Source organism: Saccharomycopsis crataegensis (genome assembly GCF_037102585.1).
Source record: "Saccharomycopsis crataegensis DNA, jcf7180000000084, whole genome shotgun sequence".
Taxonomy (NCBI): domain Eukaryota; kingdom Fungi; phylum Ascomycota; class Saccharomycetes; order Ascoideales; family Saccharomycopsidaceae; genus Saccharomycopsis; species Saccharomycopsis crataegensis.
In genome coordinates this window covers 2,428,214-2,446,147 of record NW_027043829.1, presented here as the reverse complement: position 1 = coordinate 2,446,147, position 17,934 = coordinate 2,428,214, and the positions used below count along the sequence as shown (strand labels likewise).

Here is a 17,934-nt window from a genome sequence, read left to right as displayed (position 1 = left end):
TACCATAAACTTCACAAAACCAACATTATTTAGTTACTCAGAACATTGATATCTCATACCGATGATATCTATATGATGACAGCGATTTCAGACCTCTCGGATACCGAATCTTGCTTGATATGGGCCATCCAACTCGACTGAAGGTTCTAATTTGTCACCTTGACACCATCCCCCACAAATGTACTGCCCGCACTCCAAGCACGGGTTGACATGCCGATCCTCTCATCCTCATCATCAGCCCCATTGCTCCGCATTTTCACGGATGACATGATCTATAAAAAAACATGACATTAACCAGAAAACACCAATAAATACTAGCAATATAGTTGTTTGTTTGTTTATTTATTTATTCTATGGTGGCTTCTTGTCTGAGATAACCAGTCATAATAATTTAGCTTAATTAATGTCATCTAGAAGTCTAGTTTTGCAGAACTGCTTGCTTCCATTGCGATCCAAAGCCATACCAGCCACTTATTTGAAAATGCCAATTCCAGTTTCCGTTAAACGGAAAAATCTACATTACAGCTCCAGTCTCAAGGGTGACATGCTTAAATTTTCCAAAGAATTACCAACCTTGCCGGTCCCAGAGCTCAAGGATACCGCCAAAACGTATTTGCAATCAATCAAACCCTTTGTGAAGAACCAAGAACAGTATCAAATCATCAAGACAAAACTTGAAGAGTTTATTTCTCCAGGAGGACTAGGGGAAGTTCTACAAGGTCGTTTGAAGGATCGAGCTTCAAAAACCGATAATTGGATTAGTGAATGGTGGGATAACGATGCGTATTTGGCATATCGTGATCCAGTAGTCCCATATGTCAGTTACTTTTTCAGCCATGCCTCCAATTTGTTACCAAAAACATTGGAAAAGTCCCAATTAAAGAAGGCAACCATATTGGTCGATAAGGTGTTAGATTTCAAGGAGCTTATTGCCACAGAAAATTTCCCGCCAGAAGTGATAAAAGGTACTCCATATTGCATGAATGGCTTTACAATGATGTTCAACAATAGCAGAATTCCTGGTGAAGCTGTCGATGATACGATTAGCTTTTCTCAAACTGAATTGCAAAACCAATTTATTGTTGTGATCAAGAACAATCGTTTCTACAAATTGTATCATCAAGATGCAAATGGCAAAAGATTGGATCATTATCAAATTCATCAGGGGCTAATGAAAATTTCTGAGGATGCCAATGCGAAAGACGGTTCTTTCAGGCAACCAGCGGTTGGTGCTTTGACCACATTAGATAGAGACTCTTGGTATCAAGCCTTTAGCAAGCTTTACAATTTCTCCATTATCAATGCCAATTCTTTCGAAGACATTTTCAGATCCTCTTTTGTGTTGTGTTTAGATAATGTCTCTCCAATTTCTTTTGAAGAAAGATCAAGAAACTGCTGGCATGGTGATGGTGAAAACAGGTATTTCGATAAGCCTTTGCAATTCTTTGTTGCTGCTAATGGTGCCTCGGGATTTTTGGGGGAGCATTCAAGAATGGACGGTACTCCAAACTTGACTTTGAATAACTACGTCTGTAAAGAAATGGCTAGGTTCAAAAACAATGAGTTGTTTGATAACTTCATTCCTACTAATGTGGAATTGATCGAGTCTGAACCTAAAGAATTGAAATTTGACATCTCCAAAGACGTTGCTAGTATTATCAAATCTGCAGAACAAAAATTCCGCGCAACAGCAGTGGATGGTCATTTACTCAAGGTTTGGCGTTACCAGGGATACGGTAAAACCTTGATTAAGAAATTCAATACCTCCCCTGATGCTTTTGTTCAAATACTTATGCAATTGGCGTACTACAAATACACTGGTACTTTAAAGCCAACGTATGAGTCTGCCACCACCAGAAAGTACAAACTAGGTCGTACTGAAACCAACCGTACCGTTTCCAGTGAGCTTCTTGATTTTGTTAAAACTTTCAACAACCCAAAGGCTACTATTGAGGAAAAGATTAAGACCTACCGCGCGGCAATTGCCCAACAAAACGATTATATCAAGCTCGCGTCCAGCGGTTTGGCAGTGGACCGTCACATTTACGGGCTCAAGAAATCTTTGAAGAATGGGGAATCTTCAGAATTTTTAAGCGATCCTATGACCTCTTACTCATCCACTTGGTACTTATCAACTTCACAATTGAGTTCTGAATACTTCAATGGGTACGGTTGGTCGGAAGTTCATGAAATTGGATTAGGGTTACCATATATGATAAATAGGGAATGGTTAAACATTACCATAACTTGCAAAACCAATAACCCTGCGGGTTTAGACCCTGAAAAAATGCATTACTACTTAACTGAGGCCGCTGATGAGTTAAAGGAAGTTTTGAGCAATGAATTAAAGAGTAAATTGTGAAGAATAAATTTTGAAATTTCTGGTTTTTGGACAAAGGAAAAGTCACTTTATATATGAAATATATATATATATATATATTTATATATATAATTGCTGTTGTTTTGGCTTAATAGATACTTTTGGATTATTTAAATCATTCCTTTTTGTAATAATTAGGTGAATAAATTAATTACCTGCTTATTTGCTAAGAATGATAACGAGTCCGGGTAACATACGTTTGATGAAAGAAAGGATTAAAAAAATCTTTGGAAAAAAAAAATACTTCAAGTAACACAGCGAACAAAGGAACATCAAATACCATAATCTCCAACAATATATATTCAACAAAATGTTTTATCGTATAACGATGCACAGATCTGCTGCTGCTTTGCCATTAGTTTACAAAGAAACCTTGCGTACTTTAGGTCTTAAGAAGAGAGGTTCTGTGGCATACCAAAAAGTCTCGCCTGCAGCTGCCGGTATGATTGCCAAAGTCAAGGAATTGGTCAAATTGGAATTAGTCGAAGAATCAAAAACTAAGACCCAGGAAAGACAAGAGAGAAAGAGCAAACCAGGTTTTTCCGTCATGGGTAGTCGTCTTTAAATCCAAGAAAGCGGATAGCGGGCTTAATTATTTCGAAAACTGGATGATGAAAGAGAAGTAATGAAAGAAAAGAAAGAAAATATAACAAGTTGTTGATTAGGTGTTTTATGGTTAGGTACAGGTACCTTGATACGTCCCAGTTGATGTTTGTTTTTTTGGAGAAGCTTGTAATTAGTCAGTTGTGATAGATGTGAGTTTGTTGTATATTATAATGTAATGGTTGGATATTACTCTGTGCAATCGCCATTTCGAAGAAAATATTTCTATTTTATGGTTATCATTTTCTCAAGTTTATTTGATGTTACATCAGTTACGCAGAAGAGATAGATTTTTGATATATGAAAAATGAATGCATTGATGAAGAAATGAAGGATATTTATGAAATATTTGAAGCGTAAACAGTTATTAATATGAGATGAAGTAAAACAAAATCGTAAACTAAAATATGCAATAGAATAGAAAAAAAAAATTACCCAATTACCAAATGTTCTTGTCATTTTCCTTGTTTTCAAACAAGTTTTCGCACTTGAAATCGTCAAAAGTATACCCTTTATTCAATCCTGAGCGAACGGCACCTGCGCGGGAGGCCTTTGTCTTATTACTCATAGACAAGGCTTTATCAATTGGATCAACTTTATTCAAATCGTCCAACAAGTTGGTCAATTTCAAACCAGCGGCACCACCACCGATAATAGAGTTATTGTTGAGAGAAATCATAGACGAATCATCAACATCACTGCACACCAAAAACGAAGGGTCCACCATTCTCATCACCGATTCGGCTGTCACAGTTTGCCCATCGGATTTGAAAATCTTTGGTTTTTTCAATTTTTTGGATTGTCCACCAATTGGTTTTATTGGGGTGAAGAATTCATTAGCAAGTCGTTTTTTGAGGGCATCATTGAAAGACTGGTTGAACGAATCTTCTGAGACGTTGGAGAGAGTGGAGATCTCCATTGTTTCCGGGTTGAGATACATTTTATTGAATTTCAATGGTTTTCTTCCTTCTTTGTGTTTTTGAATCATTTGAAGGGCTGGATCTTTCATATTATTAACGGAAATCAGTTGAGGATTGGTGACAGATTGCTCAGTCTTGACAAAACTATCTTTTAAAGGATTTTTTAATCTGTAAACATCTCTCTTTGGAATTTTCTCAAAGTCAAGGGACCCGTTAGAATTGCTTGAGTATAGCTTAGTGTTGAAACTTATCTCATAATTCTCTTCATTGACGTTTGGAGGAGGGATATCAAAGACGGTATTGATGACTTTGACAGTGGGCTCTTGTCCCTTTTTATGCTTGGAGATTTTGTTGGAGTATTTAGGAAATTGTATTTCACCGACTCTCTTTTTGAGTAGGTTGGCATCAGCCATGAGGTTCTTTCTCATTGGCATTGACCCAATGTCACCATTTGGAGTGTATAATCCTAACATGATTCAAAGAAATAAAAATAGAAATGTAAATAAAAATATGGTGGTTAAGGAAGGCAAAATACGGTGCTGGTCTGAATGGAAAAAACTAAATTTATATGGGCACTGGAGAAATTTCCAATGATATATCAATGTATATATATATATACTCTCTAATGATTCAAACTGCTGGATCCCTCTATGCACAGACATGCATGTAGAAAGAATGTTTTTGTTTTCAATTAACCCGATTTGTACAGTAGGGTGGAAGATTCGGGGGGTTTGCACAGATTATAGTGTAATTCGGTAAGCTTTGGCCCTCGTTATGGAAATAGTAAATGCTGGGGAAAAACAACTAATTTAAAGGTCTATAGACATTTTTTATTGAGCAGGCATTGACCGTCCATTGGTCAAGCTATCATGGATTACAAGACACCGTTTTCCGCGAAAAATCAATGGCCAGTGTAAAAGATTCTTAAAAAAAAAAAGAAGGATTAATATAACAAAGCTTCAAGGTTTAATCTCCCTGTTGTAAATTATAAGCCCTATACAATATTAATAAGTGCTCTCTGGAGATACAGAAAAAAGGTGTTGAGTCCAAAAAAGGTGTTGAGTCCAAAAAAGATGTTGAGTCCAAAAAAGAAGGTGCCCTCACTCAGAGTCGAACTGAGGATCGCTACATTACTAGTGTAGCGCCTTACCAACTTGGCCATAAGGGCTTTGTTAAAAGCAGGTGTTTTGTCATAGTCAGGGTAGGTTTTATTTGGAAAAAAATGCCGAATTTTAGCTATTTCACTATATAAATAATATTATTCTACGTATTTCTACTCATCTTATTGTATTTGAGTTTGAAATGTTTGTTTTTCCCTCATTTGTGTCCAAAAGCGTGCGTGATACTAACCCCGATGAAGACCATGCAATGGATAAATACATACTCACTTAATGCGATTATTTTTTTTAGTATTGTGAGCTCTGGGTTATTTTATTGAGATCTTCATGGTTGTAACATAGCTTGTTTTTTTTCGGGTTCGGTTTCTTTTTGGACGTTGTTTCGTCTTTTACAAAGCGGCGATAATTTCGTGCAGATGAATGTTCTGCCATACAAGTTGGCTCAATTAGATGATAGTTTTTCTCTATGTTGTTCTCCCACCCCATTAAAGTGTCCTCACTCTTAATCTTTTCATATACATTGTTCTTTGAAATGGAATTCTTATTCCTAGTAATTTCTCATTATATAGCTAAAATATCGATATCTGATCTTCTAAGATACTGACCCGCCAATTATGAAAGAATAAGTACTATTAAACATGATTATAATAAACCAGAAGATCAGTGATTAGATCACTTTCTGCTTCTGTCAATCTACCAAGATAAAAAGGTAATGGTGAATTTTAATTATTCCAGGCGGTATTCCTTTTCAAAATTTATCCACACCTGTGTTTGCGTTTCTGTGCCACAAAGACGCATATACCCTAATTATCACTAGCCCAAAAATGATTGATTTCGTATGATTTCACAAAAACAACAGAAAATTCAATATTAATTTTCTGACTCTAAAGATTAAACAAATAATATCACTAACTTTGGAAACTTTGACGAGGAAAAGAAAAGAAGCCATTAAACATATTTTATCACTGGTGTGTGGACAATGGCGGAAAGTTCCAATTTTCGCACATTCAGTTTACCAACTATCACAGTATTACTCTGTTCAGCAGGGGTTATGATGGGACTTGATACATCTTCCATTGCGGTATTCTTGAGTTATGAACCGTTCATTGGATATTTTGAACATCCCAATAGCTTCATTCAAGGAATGGTGGTAGCTTCCAACCCTGCTGGAGCTTTTTGTTAGTATATTTTCGTCGTGTATAAAACTCAAGGTTTTCAAGTCTTTATTTTTGAGTCTATTATATTTGTTACTAATACCTTTAGTTGGATGCATTCTTGCCGGTTTGTTGACAGAGAGGATAGGATCAGTGAAGATTTTCCGCCTTTCTTCGATGTTTTGGGTGGTTGGATCCTTAGTTTCCGTTACAGTTGTTAATGTGTTAATGATTTGTGTCGGTAGGGCATTTAAAGGAGTTTCCGTTGGAATATTTGCTGCTCATTTACCAGTTTATGTTTCCGACGTCATCCCAGCTCATAAAAAAGAAGCAATATTATCAGCAGTTCAGTGGTGCTTGACTTGGGGAATCTGTGTTATGTTCTTATTGGGATTTGCATGTTTAAAATTAGGAGGAACAATATCATTCCGAGTGGCTTGGGCAATCGAGGCAATTCCGGGTTTATTGGTTCTATTTTGTGCTGGATGGTTACCAGAATCTCCAAAATGGCTAATCACTCGAAAAAGATGGAAAGAGGCTCACAATATATTGAATAATCTTCAACACAGAGAGCCAATTACCAGAGAAGGCATGCATTCCAATGAAGACACTAATGAAATTGGTGGTGATGTTGAAAAAGCTATCGATGCTTATCAGGCAGCCTTCAAAGATGGCAAGAATTGTGACTTTAGTGAACTATTCAAAGCCCCATTGCTAAATCATACTTTAACAGGATTATTTGTTCAAGTGATGGTTCAGTTGACAGCCATCAATGTGTTGATGTACTTCTTGGTGTACATCTGTGAAATGATTGGTCTTCAAGGAAATAGGAAAATCGTCGCCACATCATTACAATATGTCATTAATATTATCTTTACGATTTTCCCCATGGTACTTTTGAGTAAATTGAGAAGAAAAGATGTAATTGTTTTTGGAATTTCTACTCTTGGATTATGCTTGGTTAGCATTTCAAGTGTGATGGGATGGTTTGGTCACAAAATTACACCAATGAACGGAAATACTTCAATCCAGTGGGAAATTCAAGGAGCTCCAGGCTCGGTAGTTTTAGCCCTATGCTACTTATTTGTTGCAATATTCGCTTCTACAGTTGCATGTGCTTCGTGGATATATACTGAAGAGATTTTTCCTAGAAGGGCAAAACCTAAAGGATCTGCAATTTGCATTTCCACTTCATGGTTTGTTAGTACTTTGTTAACGTTTGTTGGACCATTATTTTTGCAATATTTTAAATGGGCAACGTTCATGATTTTTGGAGTCATTTGCATCATTAGTTCTGTAATAATGATCATGATTTTTCCAGAAACTTATAAAAAGACAGACATCGAAATCGAAAACCTATATATTCCTCATTCCACCATTGATGGAAGATTTGTTGTCGGGGGCGATGATGAGGAAGAAGAAGAAGAAGAAGAAGAAGGAGAAGAGGGGGAGGAGGAACAAGAGAAAGAGGGAAAAAATAATCCCGGAATGAGAAATGAAATCTTTAGTAGTGGGAAAACTCAAGGAAGAAGTTACACATTGCTATCAAAAGGTTTGATGTTCGGTGGCACTTCTGGAAATAGCGAGCTTTGTCAAGTTTCCCCATTTCTCAGGAAATCAGGAAGTGGCTCGATATTTGGGGGACCCATTAATATTGTGGACTCTTTGAGCTCTCAGATTTCGCCATTTGATGCCATTGAGGACTGCAACAGCCCATTCAAAACCAATGTTTCTGGGAGAATCTATTAACTAAGTGGTGTTAGATGTTTTAATATTAATAAAAGCACTCTAGACGCACCTCCACACTGTAATAACAATCCCTGGGGTGTCGATAAAAAAAACCTTCTGGGATGAGAAAAAAAAATATACATACAAAAAAAAAAATCCTTCCGTTATCTTTTTGATAACAATAACACATATTTATAAATTATTGTAAAGATTTTAGATCCCTTGATTGCGGATCTTATCAAAAAACAACAAGAGTGCTCTCCTCTCAAACCCGCACAATGCGTCTTGCAAACTTTGGGACTCTTGTGATGGTGATGTATGGTGTTGTTGCTACTGCGGCTGCCACCACCCATACTTTCTATTACGAAGTCACAGCATTGAAAGCCAACCCAGATGGGGTTAAAGAGAAAACTGTGATTGGTTTTAACAATACTTGGCCATTGCCGACCATCGAAATCACAAAAGGTGATACCGTCCTACTTTACTTGACCAATGGTCTTAAAGACTCCAATACCTCATTACATTTCCATGGTCTTTTCCAAAATGGTGCGAACGCCATGGACGGTCCAGAATTTGTGACCCAATGTCCAATTGCTCCAGGACAAACGTATTTATACAACTTTACCGTGGACTCACAATCAGGAACCTATTGGTACCATTCACATACCGGGAACCAGTATTTGGATGGTCTTAGAGGGGCACTTATCATTCATGATTCAGAACCAATGCCGTTTGAATATGATGAGGAAGTGATGTTGACGATTTCTGACTGGTATCATGACTCGCATAAGGATTTGATGAAACAGTTTTTGAATAAGTATAATCCTACCGGTGCCGAGCCGGTGCCACAGAATGCGTTGTTCAACGACTCTAGAAACGTTACTTGGGAAGTCAAGCCTAATACTACGTATTTTTTGAGAATTGCCAGTGTTTCAGGGTTCGTGTCACAGTACTTGTATATTGAAGATCATGAAATGACGGTGGTGGAAGTTGATGGGGTTTATGTCGAGCCAACCACCACCAAGAGCTTGTATTTGACGGCAGCACAACGGTACGGGGTGTTGATAAAGACCAAAGAAGTGAACCCTAATAAGAATTTTTGCTTTATGCAAGCACTCGACGAATCGATGTTGGATATTGTTCCTGCAGAGTTAGAATTGACTGGAACAAACTGGATGGTGTACAATAAAGATGCCGATTTGCCAGAATCTTTTGATTTTGACTATACAGTTGAGGGAAACGAGCCGGTCGATGATTTCACCCTTGTTCCTATTGGGAAATACCCACTTTTGCCAGATTATGATTATCAAATTGTTCTTGATGTGGAAATGCTCAACTTGGCCAATGGGGTTAACTATGCATTATTCAATAACATTACTTATGTGCCACCAAAAGTCCCAACCCTTGCCACGGTGCTTTCTGCTCCTAAAGACCAAATTTTTAATAAGGAGATTTATGGGAGTAACACCCATAGTTTTGTGCTTCAAAAAGATGAGATTGTTGAGATTGTTGTTAATAACCACGATGATGGGAAGCATCCATTCCATTTACACGGGCACATTTTCCAAGTGATCCAAAAATCCCCAGAGTTTGAAGATCCTACCGATTATGATGAAAACGACCACGAGTCGTTCCCAGACTATCCTTTGCTTCGTGATACCGTGCAAGTGGCGGGCAATGGGTATATGGTTCTACGGTTTAAAGCCAATAACCCTGGGGTGTGGTTTTTCCATTGTCATGTTGACTGGCACTTGGAACAGGGGTTGGCCATCACCTTAATTGAAGACCCAGAGACTTTAAGAGAGACCCAGTACTTGAGTGATAACTTCAAGGAGGTATGTGATGCGGTGGGGATGGGATATCAAGGGAATGCCGCAGGAAACACCAAGGATTATGGTAATTTGGATAATGAAAACGTTCAGCCGTCATTTTTGCCACCAGGATTCACCGCTAAAGGTTACTTCGCGATGTTCTTGTGTGTCATTACTGCCTTATATGGTCTTTATACCATTTTCAGCTTTGGTAATGAAGACGACGCCACGTTGAGTGAGGATGAAATGATTGAGAATTTGAAGAATATTTTGATTCAAAATAATGCATTTGATGAATCACTATTAGGATCTGAATGATTGATATATTTGTCACTGCAGACATGAATTTACATCAGTTTACGTTTTTTTTTTTTTTTTTTAAACTTCTTCTTCTTCTTCTTCTTCTTGTCATAATGGATACTTGAAATTTCCATCTGCTCACCTTTCTTTGACATTCATCATTTATGGGTACACTTTTATATATATATATATGTATATGTATGTATAATTGGTTCATAGAATCATAAATTAATGGGATATAAAATATCGATGAAAAGTTGGATCGTGTATACCTTGACAAAGTCGTTAGATCATCGTCGCATTGATCTAACGAATCGTCTTGTCGCACTTGGAGGGCACACAACCAATTTTCCATACACGCGGGACATTCCCAATTAGGAAGGTCAATGAGTAAACTACTAGCTTACAATTTTTTTTCTCTCAGAAAGGGCCATTTAGTCGTGATTTAAAACAAAGCAAAAAATAAAAATGATTAAAGACAAAAAAGAAAATAAAAGCTACCTGTAATAAATATTATTCTACATATATTTTACACATTGTTATTGGCCATCACTAATGGATCCATTATAACTTTCGGCATCACTAGGATTGTCATCGGCATACAAGCTACTGCTAAATACGCTATCAGGTTGCAAGTTCGAGAAATATTGGGTGGTGCAAGGGCTGATTCTGCTTGGATTGGTGGCAGTGGTGATGCTAGTATCGACAACATTGATGGTGATACAGTTGGCATCGGCAGAGGTCTTCTCATCACTGAAGAACAGGCACATTATGGGACAATATTCAAAGCTCATGACTCGTACTAATATTCCGAGCCAGTATAAATCCAAGAACGCGCAAACCGTCATGGATATCAGTAAGAGTATTGGGGGCCATTGGTAAAGGTGGAGGTCTGACATATCTTGGATAACGTTGATGACAAGCCACAAATGGCCCATAAGTTTGCAGCACACCAAAGTTACCACTACAAAACCGTCATTGATGACCCTCATTGCACGAGGCAAAGCATCAGGGAAGATCAATGCAAACCATCGAATATGGAGGAACACCGAGGTGAAGTCCATGAAGAGGATCCTCCACAAGTACTGGTGACCAAAAGGGTTCATCAAAGCAACATGACCAGCAACATAGGCCAACTGATAGACAAAGAAGAAGCTATGTAAGAATGAAAGCTGGCAATGGATACAAATCATCAAATACATATGGTACCCCAAGGACAAAGCACAGGCAAACCCGGAGAAAGGGGTGTATTTGTTCCCATCAACATTGGTATCGCTACCATCGGTAGGATAGCGATTATGACGATTAGGAGAGATTACCTGGTTGAGAAGTGGATCATAATATAGTGGCAACGCGATGACTATCAATATCGTGCACATGATAACTGATACTGCTTGAATCTTGACGTTCGATATTTGGAGCCTAGAGATGGGCACCACTCCCCTGGAGACTGCAGGATCCTTTCTGGATTTCTTGTGAGAAACCGCGGTGCCAAATTTGCGCTGGAGAAAGTTTCCGGTGATTGAATAGATGAGATGGCACAACATCAAGCAGTACACCACTTCGTGAAGATGGACTGCCCAAGCCGGTGGTGCCGGAGACTCCGGAGAAGTATTGATGAAGAGTGGGAGGATATCCGAGATCAAAGGCAACTTATAGTCGGCAAGAGGGTCATGGTACATTAGTATCATCGCCAAAACATAGGAACTTGATTTTTTTTTTTCGTTTTTTTCTTTATTACTTGATTCACTATGGAAAAAGAGATTAAAATATTGTTTTTTTTTTCTGTTGATCGAAGAATGATGTCCTTGAGATGCCCAGACTTTTTTCCTCGTTTCTTTTTCTTCTTGGGAAATTTGCGATGTCAGATGACGGACAGATGATAACAACTATAGGTGATAAGGGTATACACAAAAGATCCAAAGAAATGAAGTGCCCCACAAGAAAGCAATAGACAAATTAAAAGAAAATAAGAAAAAAAAAAGTAACAGTGAGCAAACCTTCAGAATGACCCCCGAGAAGATCAATCTTCTTGGTGGAACACGAAAAAAGTAACAAAAAAAAAAAAACGCGGAAACACAGAATTGCCCATCCGCAGCGGTGCTCCTCACTTCCTGGCCCACCGACGATGCAACTCTGCCACCAACGGAATGAATGCCTCCTCGATCGTCCCCACCGTCTTGGTGCCTCCCCGGTTATGGTCTTCCAACCGGTGCCACACGTGCCGGTACTCGCCGTCCTCGTCCTTATCCACAAACATCACTTCACGCTTCCTTGTTTGAAGAAGATTCCCAATCACCAAGCTTTGGCCATACTTGCTCAACGACCCTGTGCATTTGCTGTACAAGAGATTATCATCAGTCTCCAATTTGAATGAGATCACCATGGCGCCCCCACACCAAGAATCAACGATTCGTGCCAAAAACTTTGGTACCGGGGACAATGAGATCGTTAGACCGCTGTTCGCGGTGGAGATGATATGTCCCAGAGTTTGCGACTCTTGTTCTCCTTCTCCTCCTCCTCTTCCTCCTCCTCCTGACTGTATCTTGTGGTCTGGAAGCTTTGATTCTGGGATGTAGAAATCACTTACCGCCGCCGCAAGATAAATCGCCACCTTTGAAGTGTCTTCTTCGTAGTGCCCTGCCAAAGTTTCACAAATCAGCTTCAATGTGTAGAGATACTGATTGACAGTGGTGAATGGAACTGTCAAAATATTGTGATGCTGCTTGTGGTAATCATATTGCTCAAGGATCTTGCGGAGCTTCTCAGTGTATTCCTTCTTGATCCCTAGATGGCGGTTATCAACATAATCCAAGAAATTCTCATGGTTAGGGTCCGTAGTGAAATGCCGGAGAAATGGCATGAAACTGAGTTCACGATACAAGAAGATCACTTTATACCCACGGTCAAGAAACTGCTCTGCGGATATCGCGCCTCGAGTCCCGGCAGAGAAGTTATCAATGAAACGAACTGTGTTGTTCTCAAGCGGCACAGTGGTTCCTCCAGATGTGATTAATACAAGATTACAGCGACCATGAATATTCAAGAAATCCTGGACCGACTTTTCAACACTACCAAGGTACGGAGGAGGGTTGTTGTGTGTGAAGTATGATGATTCGTCTGCTGATTGTGCAACCCGGGGCTCCTCCAACCCTCTGTTGATTGCTTGGGATAATTCCGGCTGGTAAGTTCTCACGGGGACCGCCATGGCATATATACAATATAAATATATTATGCGGTTGTTATAGTTGACTATTGCTTGTTATTTGTATGTGGGAGAGATGATGCCCAACCAATATATGTGGGGCGGGCGGCCCTGTAGCCACCTTGACAGGTCTCGTGACTTTGCCTTTTTCTATCATCCAGTATACTGATCATACATATATGATAGCACTACATTTTATTCATTCTGTTTTGCAATATCCGAATAAAACTCTTTGTGAATACAGTAAATTTCATTTTAGCAACAATAAGATAAAAAAAAAAGAGGTAAAGTAAATAGGACACTGCAACAAGGAAATTATTATACTTACGTACCGCATCGGTTAGTGAATATATAGAAAAAATTACTGAGTGAGATATTACCTAAATTAAATAATAACATGTGGCAATAGCTAGTCCATTTTATTTTAAAAACAAAGTCTTTATGCTATAGCGTCTTTCAAGATCAATTGTAGGGTGTCAAGTACAACAAATTGATGCAACATGAAAACCTGTAACTAGAGAACATGCACTACAGTTGTTTACACCAGCTTATGGTGGATTACAACTTGTAAATATCAGTTGTTAGTATCACAACCCCTAACAAAATGAAAATAATGAGGGTAAAGTAATATCAAATAGATCACAATTACAATGGTTTCGGTGGGATTGGTCTGGCAATGATAACCCCATGTATTGGTTTAACGAATGCTGGTGGCCAACAACAAGAGCAATAATAATAATTATACATGGCACGTACGTATTATGCAATATTTAGTTTAGAAAAATTAATTTCTTCCAGAAAATAATACCTTGCAAATCTTTAGAAGGTCTTAGCTTTACGGAATTGATGGAGATGCCATTAGTATATAGACTTTGTAAACAAATTTACAATCTTCACAATAAAAATATTAGATTGGCGCATCTGTAATTATTACATCACTCTTATATCTAATTTATTGAGGCAAACATTCTATGGTGCATTATTTTTTATTGTAGAGCATCCCAGATGCGGATCACTAGAAAAATAATCATTCGTTCCAGGGTTTCTAAAAAAATCTTTTCTTCTGGAAGGAGAATCTTCAGGATACTAGTTTCTATTCATTTTTATTTTGGTGGAGAGTACTGCTGGTATATTCACGAAATTATCATCAAATCATATTTGATTACTATTACTAATGCACCCCAGTTCCTAAATCTATATCTCATGGGATATATAGACCAATTACAAACCTAGAACCAACAATACCTACAATTGAAGAAGCTACACGAGAATATCTTCCTTGATGATCATGATGATATCGCCCACTGATTTCCAAGTACAGTTGGACGATGATTATCAGCATGAGAAAGTGTTGCCCTACTGACGTCTATATAGTCACCTTAATTATAATATGGCATCAATTCCGTTAAATAAAGAATTTTCGGAAGTCCATATTTTTTGTAATTACCAACTAGTGCTTATTAATTACTGCCAAAAATATTTGCAATGCAATCGTGATATTTGCGATTAGGCCTGAAGGATTTTTCAATGTACGCTTCTTAGGCCTGCAGAACTTTCTGTTATGTACCTACAGGGAACAATAGTGATCAGGCACTTGGTTATCCATGAGCAAGAAAATCACCCATGGAAAATTGTAGACACTATAGCAAAACTCTTATTTTATTAATTAAAATAGATCAAGCAAGCCATTTTCTTTTTTTTTTTTTTTTTTTTTAATTATTAAAAGTAGCCAGCAAAGATCCCTGTTTTTTACTTTCAGTTATCATTGATAAATAAATAGCTAATTGTATACCTACATTAATTTTCCTTGAAATGTCAGAAGAAGAATCAGTATGTGTTTGCAATAATTAATAGAAGTTGAGCTCTAACATTGGATGCTGTCTATGGGTGGGCAGTTTGTCTCATTTGTTTTTAGACCATATATATTTACTAACTGAATTGTACTAGCTTGAGTATGTTTAATACCTAAAATGATAATTAATTTATTTCATATACATAAATTGGTTGATTCCCCCAGTGAGAAAAAATCTGAGGTTGTGCTTATTACTTGGACACTAGAAACTTTGTCGGATGATGTAAGTTTTTAATATGATTTATTTTTCCTTTACCATTTGAATCATTTCTTCGTTATTCACATTTTTTTTTCACTATGGGAAAAATATCGATGGTTTCACCTCAGAGTATGTGAGAATTGCTGGTTTAGTAGTAAAACTTCAGGAAGATGATCGAGTAATTAGATTTGGCGGTCAAAGTCTGTTGAGTGTCGAGTCATACTACTAGTTAACTTCTCTTAGTTGCAATTTTTTAGTCGTGTTGATAATCTATACTCTATAGTACTATTACAGTGTAGACTATTATTTCACCTGTGGCAATTCCATAAATATGCCCTGAGTGCATATTTATAACAGCTGTTCGCTACCAGTAGCATGGAATACATGAAGTGATATTTACAGTACTGATTCAAAAACATCATGTGTATCTATTTCTCAAATTAATCTATTAGCAATCCATAAACATCAACTTAAAACCGAATGAACAATGTAAAAAAAACAAAAAAATAAAACAATCCAGATTCAAATGAAAAGACTGGATAACACCAATAATGAAACAAATGACAAGATCAAAGAGTTTTCCTGTTTTAATGAAACCCCACTGCTTTCTTCGGTGTTATGCTTGCCTGGGTAGTCCGCGAAAAAATTTTGGCCACATTCATAAATATCGACATATGGGAATGGATTATTGTTGGCTCCTGATTCAAGAGAAGAGTAGTAGGAGTAGTTCGAGGAAGAATTGGCATTACACTGATACCCAAAGTACGATGAATTGGCGATCACTGGCGATGGCACGGTGAACTGGCTAGAGTTGGCAAGTAGGTTGGTTGGGATATCCAAGCTTTGGGCATCATCAGTTTGGCTAGCGGAATAATACACCCCACATTTGTAAGCTAAGTTAAGAGTTTCAATAGGAATTGGTTGACTTGTATTCTGGATCGAAACGTAGGTTTTGAAACTCCCACAATTTAGATTAGCACCGTAAGAAGATATGTTTGAAGAACCAGAGGACATCGTAAATCTACTTGTTTATGATATTTTCAAATTATAAAAGAGAAAGAAAAGATTACAAGATATGGAATGACGCATATATATATACACACACATTATGCTCATAATTTTAGTGTAAACTATAAAAAGAGAATTTTTCATTATGGCGTCACTGGACTTTAGTTCTTTGCGAAGTAGGAAGTGCCGCCAAGAGCCGTTGGATTTACGATCGTATCGGCAACACAAAATGTTATCTGCGCCATCAATAACACTTTTTTTTTATAAGCCACGCTGTCTAAGAAGAGTGACAATCAAATTGAGATTTTAGATTGCATTTTTGTCCTTCCCTCCAAAAGATGGCAGGTTATTCTTGACAAATATCTATGTCTATTCACAAAGTTTTTCAAGCACTGTTCTTCAACAGAGTTGATAAATAAGGCTGAGTACTATCCTTACTGACCAAAACAGTTAAACTTCCGCTAATCTGCTGTAACTTAGGAATTCCCGCTTTAAGGCGCTTTTTCACATTTTTTATTCCCATCAGCAAATTGTCTTCGCCGTCGTACTATCGCAACAGGATTAATCGATTCGCACCTTCTAATAGTTCCCTTACTGCAGCTATAGCTGGAACGAATGTACGGTATACAGCCATAAGATGGATTCGCACCTTAGTTCAATTGTATCTGAAGTGCCACTACGCGACTGTTAAGATAATGCAAAAGTATTTCTGTGGTACAAGGTAGATATTGATTTGACAGAAACATGGATGCAGACGATGAAATTTTCATGCAAGATGATGAGTTGGAAGTTACACCTTTGCAAACTGCTGGTGGAAAAGAAATTGGAACAAAATGCTTGATAGTCGATTAGACGGTATTTGTGAGCCATAGGTCATAAGTATCTTCGCATGAAGAATTTTTAGAACAATTGATAAGGGATTCTGTTACAAAATCTCAAGGAAGCCTTAACAAACATGAGAGGCAAATCAACAGCAATCTACATATTTGTTACTGCTTTGGGAATTTAGCCTCAAACGTATTTCTACATGGACTTTAAAAAGAATTATATTAATAGGAATTGAGGCAATAATAACTCCAGTCGGTAAAGGAGTATAAAGATAAACTCGATTTCAACTGAAACTGTATTTTTACGATGAAGCCATCTTTGAATTATTAACATGGACTTAAAGATAGCAATGACTTTCGATCGCTATGCAAAAGATCAAACTTAAGTAAGAAAGAACAATTGACTTACAAAGTCAAGGACGATACTCAAAAAAAAAAAAACAAAAAAAAACTCTGGTGGTGGTTCTGAAAGGGTCCTGTGGATTTGTCTCAAGGGATACTGGTAATTGTATACAAAATTTACAATCGCGACTTTTTGGAAACAAAGAAAATTCCAAAATCAAAAGAGGTTATATGAAATACCAAAGAAAACTGAAGCGCATAAGCTACATTAAAAGTCGGAATTCGGCTCTGGTTATGAGCCTCTTTTATATATAAATAGTAAGTAAGGCTGAGATACTGTAGCTGAATACAGGAGCAGCATCAAAAATTTTAATTCCCCTGGTTGGAAGACTAGGTAATATATATCCTATATTCAATATCAATTTATTTCTGGTTGGTATGAACGATCAAAGTGCGACGTGTGATGGTATGATAATTAAAATTCGGT

At 37.5% G+C, this 17,934-nt stretch overlaps 9 protein-coding genes across 9 annotated transcripts; 5 read left to right on the top strand and 4 right to left on the bottom strand. All coding sequences in view use genetic code 12, as the record gives it.

The window, feature by feature from the left end:
• Positions 1–403: 403 nt before the first annotated feature.
• CAT2 (carnitine O-acetyltransferase CAT2) lies at positions 404–2,362 on the top strand (the record flags this gene model as incomplete). Its single annotated transcript, XM_064997678.1, has 1 exon — positions 404–2,362. The coding sequence occupies one exon, from the start codon at positions 404–406 to the stop codon at positions 2,360–2,362; it is 1,959 nt and encodes a 652-aa protein (XP_064853750.1).
• Positions 2,363–2,690: 328 nt separating this feature from the next.
• MRPL33 (mitochondrial 54S ribosomal protein uL30m MRPL33) lies at positions 2,691–2,945 on the top strand (the record flags this gene model as incomplete). Its single annotated transcript, XM_064997677.1, has 1 exon — positions 2,691–2,945. One exon carries the CDS (start codon positions 2,691–2,693, stop codon positions 2,943–2,945), a length of 255 nt encoding a protein of 84 aa, XP_064853749.1.
• A 477-nt stretch (positions 2,946–3,422) lies between these two features.
• Positions 3,423–4,376, bottom strand: DASC09_040770 (uncharacterized protein; the record flags this gene model as incomplete). The annotated part of the gene is made up of 1 exon (XM_064997676.1): positions 3,423–4,376. The coding sequence occupies one exon, from the start codon at positions 4,374–4,376 to the stop codon at positions 3,423–3,425; it is 954 nt and encodes a 317-aa protein (XP_064853748.1).
• A 1,624-nt stretch (positions 4,377–6,000) lies between these two features.
• On the top strand, positions 6,001–6,204 carry DASC09_040760 (uncharacterized protein; the record flags this gene model as incomplete). The annotated part of the gene is made up of 1 exon (XM_064997675.1): positions 6,001–6,204. The coding sequence occupies one exon, from the start codon at positions 6,001–6,003 to the stop codon at positions 6,202–6,204; it is 204 nt and encodes a 67-aa protein (XP_064853747.1).
• A 148-nt stretch (positions 6,205–6,352) lies between these two features.
• Positions 6,353–7,924, top strand: DASC09_040750 (uncharacterized protein; the record flags this gene model as incomplete). Its single annotated transcript, XM_064997674.1, has 1 exon — positions 6,353–7,924. The coding sequence occupies one exon, from the start codon at positions 6,353–6,355 to the stop codon at positions 7,922–7,924; it is 1,572 nt and encodes a 523-aa protein (XP_064853746.1).
• A 257-nt stretch (positions 7,925–8,181) lies between these two features.
• On the top strand, positions 8,182–10,032 carry DASC09_040740 (ferroxidase; the record flags this gene model as incomplete). The annotated part of the gene is made up of 1 exon (XM_064997673.1): positions 8,182–10,032. The coding sequence occupies one exon, from the start codon at positions 8,182–8,184 to the stop codon at positions 10,030–10,032; it is 1,851 nt and encodes a 616-aa protein (XP_064853745.1).
• A 521-nt stretch (positions 10,033–10,553) lies between these two features.
• Positions 10,554–11,705, bottom strand: DASC09_040730 (uncharacterized protein; the record flags this gene model as incomplete). The annotated part of the gene is made up of 1 exon (XM_064997672.1): positions 10,554–11,705. The coding sequence occupies one exon, from the start codon at positions 11,703–11,705 to the stop codon at positions 10,554–10,556; it is 1,152 nt and encodes a 383-aa protein (XP_064853744.1).
• Positions 11,706–12,121: 416 nt separating this feature from the next.
• On the bottom strand, positions 12,122–13,222 carry DASC09_040720 (uncharacterized protein; the record flags this gene model as incomplete). Its single annotated transcript, XM_064997671.1, has 1 exon — positions 12,122–13,222. The coding sequence occupies one exon, from the start codon at positions 13,220–13,222 to the stop codon at positions 12,122–12,124; it is 1,101 nt and encodes a 366-aa protein (XP_064853743.1).
• A 2,570-nt stretch (positions 13,223–15,792) lies between these two features.
• Positions 15,793–16,284, bottom strand: DASC09_040710 (uncharacterized protein; the record flags this gene model as incomplete). Its single annotated transcript, XM_064997670.1, has 1 exon — positions 15,793–16,284. One exon carries the CDS (start codon positions 16,282–16,284, stop codon positions 15,793–15,795), a length of 492 nt encoding a protein of 163 aa, XP_064853742.1.
• Between the last annotated feature and the right edge of the window lie 1,650 nt (positions 16,285–17,934).